The sequence below is a fragment of the Musa acuminata genome, chromosome BXJ1-6, assembly GCF_036884655.1.
Source record: "Musa acuminata AAA Group cultivar baxijiao chromosome BXJ1-6, Cavendish_Baxijiao_AAA, whole genome shotgun sequence".
In the NCBI taxonomy this organism is placed as follows: domain Eukaryota; kingdom Viridiplantae; phylum Streptophyta; class Magnoliopsida; order Zingiberales; family Musaceae; genus Musa; species Musa acuminata.
The window spans coordinates 35,787,702-35,801,047 of NC_088332.1; the positions used below are offsets into that span (position 1 = coordinate 35,787,702).

Sequence of the window (13,346 nt, forward strand, 5' to 3'; positions counted from 1 at the left end):
AAATAAATATGATGACCATCGAAGAGCATAACAAAAGAAGGGAATAGAAAAAAAATACTCCAATTTTATATTAAATATAATAATTTATAATATTTCAAATCTCTCCACCTCTTTTCATTCTATAGCATCTCTTTTTATCAATCATATATATATATATATATATATATATATATATATATATATATAATATTACATGAGTCTAAATTAAATTTAAGATGATATCTCATCATCAAGTTTAATTTAATACTCGATTATTCCGTACCACTGTTAAATTTTATTTTTATTTTATTTTATTTTTTTAATGAAAAGAAGGGGTACAGTGGGGCTGATGGCAGTATATATGTATATTATTTTTATTATAATAAAAATTCATAAGAACATACGGTACATATTCCTTTGCTCCTAATCTAAAATATCATTTCTTCGGCTTACATTCTGCAACATCGTGGGGTTCAGACAAATGCTCCATCATCCCTATTCCCTCACTGGACGGTGTAATCATCATCTCTATCTGAAGATTCCTCCGAATGTGGGGTGCCAGAAGTCTGCTGTGGTCTCGCTTGCCACCGGGTGCGTGCTTGCGACGGGAACCAAACACAGTCCCCGGCTTCTTAGATCTTGATTCGGTTCACTGCAATCCTTCGACTTGTCGGACATCTTCAAGTATGGACTGCTTAGAACCTGCAGTTCAGACGGGGTTAGCGGTGCAAGAATTTTTCTGTGACGAGAAACATAACAATAGCTGGACGAAAACATGGATGAAGAAGCTTACACCAACTTGATCCTGCAAGAACTTAATGTATTCGATGGCTTCTTGGAGAACCGATGCAGTGTCAGTCTGAAAATATAACAGCAAATAGTTCGTTTGCTAGCGTAGTTAACAATGCTCTTCGAGACAAAGACAAATAAAACAAACAGCACTGACCTTTCCAAAAGGCGAAACTATCTGCTGGAGAGCAGTGATTCTGTCCCCTAATTTTTCTTTCCTCACCTGCAAACATGTAATGCGAACTCTAACATTACATGAAAAGTGACGGGCAACAGAAGCAAAAGACCAAATATCAGCGATCCAAAATCTCGACTGGTCTAACCGTACCTTAAAGGTTGGTTGTGGCGAAGGTGTCTCGGTCCGGAGCTTTTTAGTTGCCGCCGGCTCGCTTCCGGTTTTCATGGTCGAGGAAGAACACGAATCATGAATTCCTTCCGGATTCATCTGCACAGTCAAGCGTCCCAAACGACACTCATGTTCCAAAACTTCAATGGTCAGAATGAAGATACACGAATCGATGATGGGTACCTTAGCTGTGAGATTACGGTAGATAGTTCTGGGCTGCAAGTCAAATTGCGAAGTCGCCGGAGAACACAAGGCCGACCTTATCTCACCAACTGAGGTAGCCGCAGATGCATTCCAAAAGAGAGTGTTGTTGGTGAACTGCAGCTGGTTATTCGACTGCTGCTTTGGATGAGAGGATTTAAGGAACTGATGAGAGAATTTAGCCCATGAAGGTTGCCACAGCTCGTTCGAGCTTCCCTGATAGGAGGTCGTCGGAGACTGGTAGCCATTCATCAGTCGATTGCCATACATGAACTGATAGCTGCCAACACCAGCATCGCTGGACTCGTGACCTGAGCTGAAATGGTGTTGTTCTACCAAGAGATTCTGGTTCATGTCGCTAGACGGATTCGCGGTCCAACTTTCAGCGCCGGTACGAGTTTGATTTGAAACAGCCGGCGTGTCCTGCCTGATATAAGGTCTTGAGCCGAGATCCTCTTGGAGCATAGCATGAAGGCTGCTGCTCTCAGGTCTTCCACCATACCTATTTCATTAAGTTTCGGATGGCTCAAACCTGTGATCTCTGACTACACGAAAATTCTAAGATTTAAGCAAGCATGCACCAGAGACATACGATAACGCTCGAGTCCAGTTCATGGAGGAAGAGACGAGGCCGAAGCTTGGGATGGCCGAATCGATCAACAAAGGGCGAATATCCGAGTGTTGGAACATATGATTACTTTCTCGAAAAGCGATGGAGCTACCGCCGGCCGATCCTGCGGTGTCATCGCCCGACGCAGCGCTCAAACAGAAGGCTCTTCCTCCGATCATATCAGCCATTGCAGTCGAGCATGACATGGAGGTTGGCGCATCAAAGCTGCCGCTTCCTTCAGGGTTCCACCAGCTCCCTCCACTGCATATCCCGGTCTCGAGATCTTCTGCCATCGCTCACGACCCCTCCCCCCCTCTCTCTCGTGTGCTCTTGTTCTTCTATTGACTTTGGTATGGCTTCTTAAGGTTTGGGTTGAATGGAAAGAACAAAAAAACAAGGACTCGAGGGTATCCTATATCTTACAAGCACTGTTGGGCTGTGGAATTCATCCACCTTTGACCTACAAGGGGAGGATGGAGAGCTGAGAGGAATTGGTAAGCTTCTCCAAGTTAAGATGTCTGTCGTTTTGGGACTTGGGACTAGTATCTTACGAAAACACTCACCGGGGTAGCCAAAGGTCATTGTGTGAATAACGCTACTCCAGTTGTTCATCATCTACTGTGAAAAGGATGACAATCTCGTGAAGATATGTAATCTAAATCCAAAATAAAAGCACCATTAGAGGAATTACTAAGATTAAATGCTAAGGAAGTGAGATATTGTACTTGAGGCAGAGGTAGCACAACGATAGGGGCAATGAGTTTTCTGTGCTGTAGAGTGGTGAATCAAGTTGACAATATTTTAATGGAAGTCCACGCTGCTTTCAAAGGTTTATAGAGATGTAGGGATGCCAACAACAGACTGCATACTCGAGTCTTTCGGTAGGATAGAACCAACACACTTGTTTAATGCTAGCATCGATCGTATAGAATTGAAAAGTTGGAGAGCCGATAAATTGCTTTCCAGATTCTTCAACCACTCGATTCTTCTTAGTGGCTCAATTTACTTTGTCCAAATTCTAAACTAATATTACCTATCGAAAAAGGCACGACTTGAGAACATGTCATCTTCTGTTTTCACAACATGGTATAACTCGTGTTAAAACTGCATGGATCCTCCAAGGGAATGTAATCATGCACAATAATCTCTCTCTCTCTCTCTCTCTCTCTCTCTCTCTCTCTCTCACTCTCTCTCTCTCTCTCTCTCTCTCTTCAAGTGATACATTTTAGTGGTGGCAGCCTTATGTTTGTGTGGGCTCAGCAATTACAGATTTAGCTGTAAGAACTTTAACAGTAAATTTGTTCAGTAACTCTGCTTCCATCTAAATTTTTTTGAGCTTACGATCTAAACTTCACTAAGATTCTCAAACTTGCAATCATACAATCCAATGAATGACCTATATTGGCCAAATCCGTCAATTCATTGGATACAAGATATTCCAAATTCCAAAGGTAATTGTCTGCTGAAAGAGACAGACATTGGAACGAGGAGGAGAGGAGAGGAGAGAGGACACGAGGAGGCAAGGGTGATGGCATGCTCATGACCAGGCTGTTGTAGGTCAACGTGGGTCCCACTTGGCGTGCGGCTGGCACTAAGACCCGCGCGGGGCCCACCCCCTTCTTCCACTACCATCGAAAAAGCCTGAAAATTTTGCACTTACCTCCCTAATGGGTTGCTGATTCACATCGCCTGCTCGTGCTTCTCTCTCTCTCTCTCTCTCTCTCTCTCTCTCTCTCTCCGTCTCCTCTTTTCTTTTGCCAAGGTCTTCTCTTCTGTGTCTAAGCCTCTCCCTCAGTCAGTCACAGATCTCTAGTTCCCTTTTTCACCTTTTTAGTGTCGACGCCGGTCCTCTAAAACGAATCTCAGAGATCTACAGTTTGTCCAATGCGTTGCAATCAAAATTGCGTAGCTACATAATACCTGAATTTAATTAGTGCATATATAGGTCGATTTTTACAGTTGTGTATATGGATGTATTGCCGTGTGTGCCTTTGTCGCTCCAGTTCCCGGTTTCGTCTATCAGCCATGGAAATTAGTTTTCTAAGATCAAGCGTAAAGCTACACAGAAAATGTAAACATATTCTTAGTCGACCTAAAGAAAAAGCCGGTGATACTACTAAAATTCTTAGTCGACGTTACTGTGACAAGCTTTCATTTAAAGACGAAAGAGAATTCTGTCTAAGCAAAAAATATTGATAGATTAGTGATAGCATGGATATTGATGATGTCTCGGTCAATTAGACTTGATTCAAAGTAAGGTGTGTCACCAGAAGAGAGACTGAGTGCTCATTTGGAGGCAAAGGTAGATTTAGGTGTGTGCTCAAACGACTTGCATGAGGACTAAGGTTAGAATAGATTTTTAGATATGATTCCTTCAACGTTCAGTAGTCAATAAAGATAAAAGTTATTTTCATGAATAATCACCGGTCTCGATTACCATGTCTAAAAGTAATTTTTAATAGTGAGTTAATTGAGAAAAATATTTTAAGGTATGGATGGAATGTTTCTAGTCCCATATTTTGAGTTGATATCCATGTGATCTGGATGTTGATTAAGTCCTTTGTCGAGTTGCTATTAGATATTTGTCTTATCAATTATGCAACAGATACACATATTATCAAAGTTAAGACACACTTGAACAGATTTTTCCTTCATAATACATGGTATGGTATGAATAATCAAAGATCATTTTGATTGTTTTCCGGATTCGGCATCGTGGAGAGTCTCATTTCATTTATATATGTGGAAAGGTTGTATAAAAAGTTAGTAAGCTTGAAAGATGAGGGGTTGATCGAGCAATGACTCACCATACATTCAACATTGACTTTTGTTGTGGTGTGCACTTGGTGACCAACAATGAGTAAAGGTTTGACTTGTACAACACCTTTGTCGACGTCGCTTCTGGTCTTCTCAATGGAAGTTAGGTCATAGCCATCCACCACTCAGGAGATATATATATATATATATATATATATATATATATATATATATATATATATATATATATATATATATATATATATATACAACAAAACCTTTGAGCAAAAAACTCGTATGCAAGAACAAGGGCTGGCCGTGCTGTGTCACCACCCACTCTTTTAATAATGCCCACAGAGATATCTTTGGAGCTCGAATTGGAATGCCACGTGCTCCATCCATTAGAATACAACTCTCCCCATTTGAATTTGAATTGCTTGGTCTTCACCTGTGAGGCTAAGACTTTTTTTTTTTTCCCTCAAAACAAAGAGAGAAAATTATATTGGAGTAAAGTAATTACAATTAGTATAATCCACAACTATAATTTATATTTATAAAGGTATTTACTTATTTGAGCATAGAGAATTAACCCATTTGACAATTTGATTCCCCGAAGAATTGTTGGTAATATTTCGAACGATGCACCCGAGGCATCTTACGCTTGAAAAACAACATAAAAATTCTCTAAGATGATTAATGTTTCACATTTTATCTCTAAACATCCAATAAAAACCTACGTTCAACGAAAAAACAAGTAGCAATATTACTTCTTAGAATGAATTATCCTCGAGATCTTACTGTTTTGATGGCTTCGGATGCTAGAGGCATGGGTTACAATCATCGAATAATATGACTTTTTTTATCATAAAAAAAAATAAAACTCAGTCCTCAATCCTCATCTTGGATTTCCATTATAGTTTAACTTAACCTACCCAAAAACAAGATCAATCCACCTAATAATGGATCGACATTTTTCAACAATTTTCACCTATACGAAGGAAGTCAAGGAAAAATGAATAGCAACTATTACTTTAATAAAAATAATGTGAGAGATAAAGGTCTTTGTTAGACAAAAAATCATTTCTCATCTTCCAAATCAATCATAAAAATATTAACAATAAAAGTAGGACCAGTGGTGTTCATAAAACCGTTCTCATTGTGGTCCTTTAGGAGCCAATCCATCCCCACCCAAAAATGAACTCATTGGCAACCAAAAAAGTTGGCAAAGGGGCTAATTGAGGCTAAGGCTTCAAAAGAAAGTTTTTTTTTATATGTAGTCAATCATCCACATACATACTATAGCTTCTAACATGATAATTAATTATTATTATCATCCACATACATACCATGACTAGAGAAGAAATGTTTCACATGCTATAATCGTAGCTTTTTATATTTCTCGTGTGGAATCGCATGTCATGTGGAGGCAATTAGAGATAAGCATGCAAGTTGACCTCCTTCGCTGCTTCCCTGTGAAAATAATGGTGGTTTTGACGAGGGAAGATGATTTTTTTCCTATGCTACCACTTTCGGCCATTGTGATTCGATTGTAGCAAGTCAAACGTCATCATAATCGAGATGCTGAATCTTATACACTTCACTCAGTAAGAAGAACTCCAACCGGACTTTTCATGTCACTCTGGCAGATGAATCAAAGGATAAATGTAATTTTTTTTTTTTTTGTAATAAAAGTTTGGTAGTCTTAATAAAACTCTTCTGAGATCATAATCATCGATCTAAGATGCATTCATCAAGTTTTTATTAGAATATCTTTATCACTTCAACAGTAGAACTAGCTTGACGTGTCCCTTATGAAAGCATAAAATTGATTCATACTGATGGGGATATAAACAGGAATAACCTTTGTATAGGAACAAATACTAGAAGACCAAAATACGCAGCGGAATAAAATGGAAACACAATCAAACAGAACACCAAGATATACGTGGAAAACCCCTTCAATGTGAAGGGTAAAAACCACGGGGCAAACTAGAGATAGTCCACTATGAGAATAATGAATATACAAATCTCAATCTCTTGCCGAAAACCCAAGCAACAACCACAAGAGAATAACTGGGATACAAGGATCACGTTACTGCCCACAATATCTAAAACCTCCCAAGTAATCACAGCAAGAGCCTACTGTAGATTTGATCTAACCCGAGATGAGAACACTGCTAGATGATTGTGAACAGTCTCTCTGCGTTGTCCTTGTCTTCTTCCCTTTCTTTCTCTTCCTCTTCTGCCTTGTTCTCCTTCTTCTCTTTGGAATCTCGTCGCTACTAAGATCTGCCTCGTTGCTGCCTTTTTATAGCTTTAATCTGTCTCTAAAACGCAGCCACCACACCCCCCTAATCTTAATTAGGGTTAGGTTAAGAGGGGGTGTGAGCTGTGGGCTGATAAAGCCCACATGGGCTGAATATGGGCCATCAGCCCAACAACCTCCCCCTTCAGCCCATAAGGGAGGCTGTCCCATGACTCCTCAATGTGAAGCCATACCGACCAACTGTCGGCATATCTCCTGTCTTTCTTTTGTTAAGGTCTTCGTCAACATGTCTGCTCCGTTGTCATCTGTATGAATTTTCTGAAGCTGCAACTGCTTCTCTTCAAATACATTTCGAATCCAGTGGTATCTGACATCTATATGCTTTGACTTGGAATGAAACATTGGGTTCTTACACAAATGGATGACACTCTGGCTGTCACAATGCACCACATAATTTTCCTGTTTCAGCCCCAATTCTTGTAAGAATTCTTTCATCCATAACATTTCTTTGCATACCTCTGTAGCAGCAATATATTCTGCTTCTGTGGTGGAGAGAGCAATACACCTTTGTAACCTGGATTGCCATGACACAGCTCCCCCTGCAAAAGTAAGTACATAACCTGAAGTAGACTTCCTCGTATCTATATCTCTTGCCATATCTGCATCTGTGTAACCTGTTAACGCAGGTGGTCCACCTCCAAAGCTTAAACAAACCTTAGAGCTCCCTCTGAGATATCTAAAAATCCACTTCACTGCTGCCCAGTGCTCTTTGCCTGGATTTGCAAGAAATCTGCTAGTAACACCCACTGCATATGCGATGTCCGGCCTCGTACATACCATTGCATACATTAAACTTCCAACTGCTGAAGCATAAGGAACCTTTTGCATTTTCTCCTTCTCCTCATCACTTGACGGACTCTGTTTTGAGCACAACTTGAAGTGACCTGCAAGAGGAGAACCAACTGGCTTAGCATTGCTCATACTAAATCTTTCCAATACCTTCTCGATGTATTTCTCCTGTGACAACCAAATCTTCTTGTTTTTCCTGTCACGAGAAATCTGTATGCCTAATATTTGCTTTGCTAGCCCCATGTCCTTCATTGCAAATGACTCACTCAGTTCCTTCTTCAACCTGTCAATTTTAGACATATCTTTTCCAAGAATAAGTATGTCATCAACATAAAGTAAGAGAATAATAAAATTCTCACCAAACCATTTGATGTACACACAATGATCTGAAGCCGTTCTTTTGTATCCATTTTCTGTCATAAATGAATCAAACTTTCTGTACCACTGTCTTGGAGCTTGCTTTAGCCCATACAAGCTCTTCTGTAACTTGCAGACAAAATTATCTTTACCTTTGACTTTGAAGCCTTCTGGTTGCTCCATATAAATTTCCTCCTCCAAATCATCATGAAGGAAAGCTGTCTTCACATCTAACTGCTCAACCTCCAAGTCCTGGCTAGCAGCAATACCAAAAGCAACACGAATAGAAGACATTTTAACAATAGGAGAAAATATCTCTTCAAAGTCAATACCTTTCTTTTGACCAAAGCCTTTCACAACCAATCTAGCTTTGTACTTTGGTTGAGAACAATATTCTTGAGTCTTCAACCTAAAAACCCACTTGTTCTTCAAGGCCTTCATTCCATTTGGTAGCAGCACCAAATCATAAGTGTGGTTCTTCTGAAGAGCATCCATCTCTTCCTGCATAGCAACTAACCACTTCTCTTTCTGCTCACTCTCAACTGCTTCCTGGTAACTCTCTGGTTCACCTGCATCAGTAAGCATCACATACTCATCTGTAGAGTATCTTCTGGAAGGTTGACGTTGTCTAGAAGAACTTCTCAATTGAGGTTCGGCGGGAACTTACTCTCCTACTTCTTCTTGCTCAACATGTCCTGCAAGTAAATCAATATCAGGCTCTACACTATTTTCCTGCACATCTCCCCCATCACCCTGATATATTGGAGGAATAACTGGGTCACAATCTGCTAATCCTTCTACAGAAGTCTTGGCTGGTGCCTTCTTCTTCAAATCCTCAAAGGTTTGATCCTCAAAGAAGACCACATCTCTACTCCTGAACACCTTCTGCTTTTCTGGATCCCAAAGCCTGTAACCAAACTGATCATGTGAGTAACCAAGAAAAATACATTCTTTAGACTTACCATCTAGCTTGAACCTCTCATTATCTGGAACATGTGCAAATGCACGACAACCAAACACTCTCAAATGCTTGTAGGAAACATCTTTCCCTGACCATACATGCTCTGCAACATCACCATCTAGGGTTGTACATGGTGATAAGTTGATCACATCAACTGCAGTCCTCAAAGCCTCATCCCAAAACCTTTTGGGTAGCTTGGCCTGTGAAAGCATACATCTGATCTTTTCCATGATGGTGCGGTTCATCCTCTCTGCAATTGCATTATGCTGAGGTGTACCAGGAACTGTCATCTCATGTTGGATCTCATGCGACCTGCAATAGTCATTAAACAATCCCATATACTCACCACCATTATCTGATCTTATGCATTTCAATTTCCTTTCTGTCTCCCTTTCAACCCTGGCATGAAACTCTTTGAAGACATTAATAATCTGATCTTTGGTCTTCAAAGCATAAGCCCAAACTTTCCTGGAAAAATCATCTATAAAAGTGACAAAATAAAGTGCACCACTTATACCAAGAACATCAACAGATCCACCAGGAGTTTTTGTCCTCAAAGGACCACATACACCTGTATAAACACGGTCTAAGGCATGCATTTTTCTAGACAAAGCAGCACTAGCAAATGAAACTCTATGTTGTTTACCAGCCAAACAATCAATACAAGGGTTCAGATGTATACCTCTGAGATCTGGTAATACATCTCTCTTGGAAAGAGCTTGCAGCCCCTTTTCGCTCATGTGTCCCAATCGCCTATGCCACAACTCCATACTGAAGTCTTTCTCTGTAGCATTTAACTGCTCACCATAAGCTTTAGCCTGCAACCTGTACAAAGTATGACATTTCTTTCCATTAGCTATAACAAGAGAACCCTTACTGAGCTTCCATTGCCCTCTGTGAAATCTGCTTTCATACTCTTCATCATCTAGTCTTCCAACTGAAATTAAATTTAGCCTCAAGTCAACCACATACCTCACATCCTTAAGTACCAACTTACAGCCAAGGTTGGTCTTTAAATGGATATCACCCATGCCAATGATGTCTGCTGTGCCATAGTTGCCCATCTTGACAACACCAAAGTTTCCAGACCTGTATGTAGCAAAAAACTCCCTCCGTGGTGTAGCATGATAAGAAGCACCTGTGTCAATCACCCACTCAAGATCCTGACACACACAAGAAAAAATATCATCAGAAGGAGACAAAATCAAATAATCACCACCCTGCACTGTAGCTGTAGTATTATCCTTTGACTCTGTAGACTCCACTTCTTTTCCCTTTTTCTTGTTCTTCTTAGGTTGCTTACATTGGTTCTTGTAATGTCCTTTCTCACCACAGTTATAGCAAACAATATCTTTTCTTGATCTTGACTTGCTCCTACCTATACGTGAACTGCTTCTAGACTTTGACCTTCCTCTGTTCTCTGAGATAAGTGCCTGTGAATCATTCTGAGATGTTGCCGAACTCTTTCTTCTCAACTCCTTATTCAACAAACTGCTTGTTACTTGACTCATAGTGACAATACCATCTGGCGCAGAATTACTAAGGGAAACCACCAGTGTCTCCCAACTTTCTGGTAATGAACTGAGAAGTAACAATGCCTGCAACTCATCATCAAGAGACATTCTCATAGAGGATAACTGGTTAGTAATACTCTGCATTTCATTCAAATGCTCAGCAATAGAAGCACCCTCTCTATATTTTAGGTTCACAAGTTTTCTGATCAAAAAAGCTTTGTTGCCAGCTGTTTTTCTTTCATAGAGACTTTCCAATTTTTTCCAAAGAGAATATGCAGAAATTTCAGTAGAAACATGGTGAAATACACTATCATCAAGCCACTGTCTAATAAATCCAATTGTTTTTCGATCTAACCTCTTCCACTCATCATCTATCATAGTTGTAGGTTTTGCACTATCCCCTTGCAAAGGTCCATACAAATCTTTGCAATACAAGAGATCTTCCATTCTTGGTTTCCATATCATCCAATTATTTCCATTCAAACTAATCATGCGAGAAATATTACTGGCCTCCATGTTCAAATACAAAAATTAAATCACCAAAACCCCGCTCTGATACCAGTTGATGGGGATATAAACAGGAATAACCTTTGTATAGGAACAAATACTAGAAGACCAAAATACGCAGCGGAATAAAATGGAAACACAATCAAACAGAACACCAAGATATACGTGGAAAACCCCTTCAATGTGAAGGGTAAAAACCACGGGGCAAACTAGAGATAATCCACTATGAGAATAATGAATATACAAATCTCAATCTCTTGCTGAAAACCCAAGCAACAACCACAAGAGAATAACTGGGATACAAGGATCACGTTACTGCCCACAATATCTAAAATAGTCTCTCTGCGTTGTCCTTGTCTTCTTCCCTTTCTTTCTCTTCCTCTTCTGCCTTGTTCTCCTTCTTCTCTTTGGAATCTCGTCGCTACTAAGATCTGCCTCGTTGCTGCCTTTTTATAGCTTTAATCTGCCTCTAAAATGTAGCCACCACACCCTCCTAATCTTAATTAGGGTTAGGTTAAGAGGGGGTGTGAGCTGTGGGCTGATAAAGCCCACATGGGCTGAATATGGGCCATCAGCCCAACACATACAAGTATCTTATCTCTATCTTCATTTTTTTCTAAGCGTATGTATCGTGACATTTTATCTCTATCTTCATTCAAGTAATTTTTTTTATTTCAAATGATAAATAGCGAAGGTGGTGGGATTTGAGTCCAAAACCTCACGTTAAACTATCGAGACCAGCTAAACAAATTGGAGGACCTTTATAAGATTTATATTAAGTTGTTGCTTGTTCATTGGTTGGAGCAGATTTATATATATGCCAAGACTACAACTTTGCTTGATCGAGACTTATTTCATGTTTGGTGCAACAGTGAAGTCACACGAAGACTTGGCCTTAGAGACGGGTCACCCTTTGGTGCAACAGTGAAGTCCGTCCCTGTCCTTTGTTATATATGCTGCAGCTAAAGGTTTATTGCATTCAGGAAACCGAATTACTCGACATAGGGATTTCTTGGACCGACGGGCACTGACATCCCCACTGCTCTTCCAACGTGTTTGAGAATTGCCATGGTGAGACTCTTCCGATCGATTCCCCATAACACACAACGAATAATCATGCATTTCTTTGAAATGATGAATGGGACCCTGAGAATAATCAAATAGAAAATATTCTTGACAAAGGCAAAGGCACAATAATTATCACACGGCAATCAACTTCTCTAGCGGAGTGAAGAAAACGCGGCATATAAACATTTTTCTCCTTTTGATAAACCTGAATAAGGGAGATCGGATATAAAAATATTTTTCTACATATTATTATGTACCTTTGCGTAAGAAAAAAATATATATAAAGGCGAACTTTATATATAAATATGTAACTTTGCCAGCAAATCATTATAGAACAAATAATGAAAGCAACTGCCACCAAACAAAACTACATCTCTTCGATCCATGCAAGAGACAGTCTTAGTTGGATGATCAACATAACCTTAAGTTGACAGTGATAAAAATAATAGAAGATAAGAATAATAATTGAAGAAGTTTTATTGTAGAAATGAAATAGTTTTAGCTTGAATATATTGACATGTTCCCTCTCCTATTTATACATATTAGGAGGAAGAATTAACAGAATAAAGAGATTTCCTCGTAAAGTTGAAAAAATCTTTTCTTCTATTAAATTGGGGGAAATCTTATCTTTTATCATCATCTTATTACGAAAGCCATCGGCATACAAGAGACAGAATTAGTTGAATTTAGAACATCAAAATTCCAAAAGCATCGTAAGGAAGGAAGGTTTCGACTGCTCTGGTCGCCAAAGCAGAACCTTTTCCTCCATGGCTTGTGCAGCTAGCTAATCTTCCGGCCTAACATTCTCTCGACGAGATAAAGTCATCTATTTCTCGGAGCATGGTGTCCTGAGGGTCTTTAGGACGACAAATATCTCTGCATACTTGGAGCAGCCTTCCCCCAAATCTTTCACAAGTTTGTGGACGTCATAAATCATAGACAGCCGTTTCAGTTTAATGCCAGATTAACGTCGGAATCTTGTTCTCTTTACAATTGCGATCCTCCTTGTGCAGTATAGGGTTTCGGAAACGGAAGATTATGTTCTTAGAGATACCACACTGATGGGGTGGATGTGGCCGGCTCTCCTACCAGTGATCTTCTTTCACGCATGTCACCTCCGAGGGTTGACTTTTGGGACCTTA

At 39.7% G+C, this 13,346-nt stretch overlaps 1 protein-coding gene across 1 annotated transcript; it reads right to left on the reverse strand.

The window, feature by feature from the left end:
- Positions 1-337: 337 nt before the first annotated feature.
- Positions 338-2,479, reverse strand: LOC135677790 (transcription factor bHLH112-like). The gene is made up of 6 exons (XM_065190185.1): positions 1,908-2,479; positions 1,298-1,817; positions 1,097-1,213; positions 926-991; positions 773-838; positions 338-681 (listed from the first exon to the last, which is right to left on the reverse strand). The coding sequence occupies exons 1-6, from the start codon at positions 2,216-2,218 to the stop codon at positions 508-510; spliced, it is 1,254 nt and encodes a 417-aa protein (XP_065046257.1). The 5' UTR covers positions 2,219-2,479; the 3' UTR covers positions 338-507.
- Between the last annotated feature and the right edge of the window lie 10,867 nt (positions 2,480-13,346).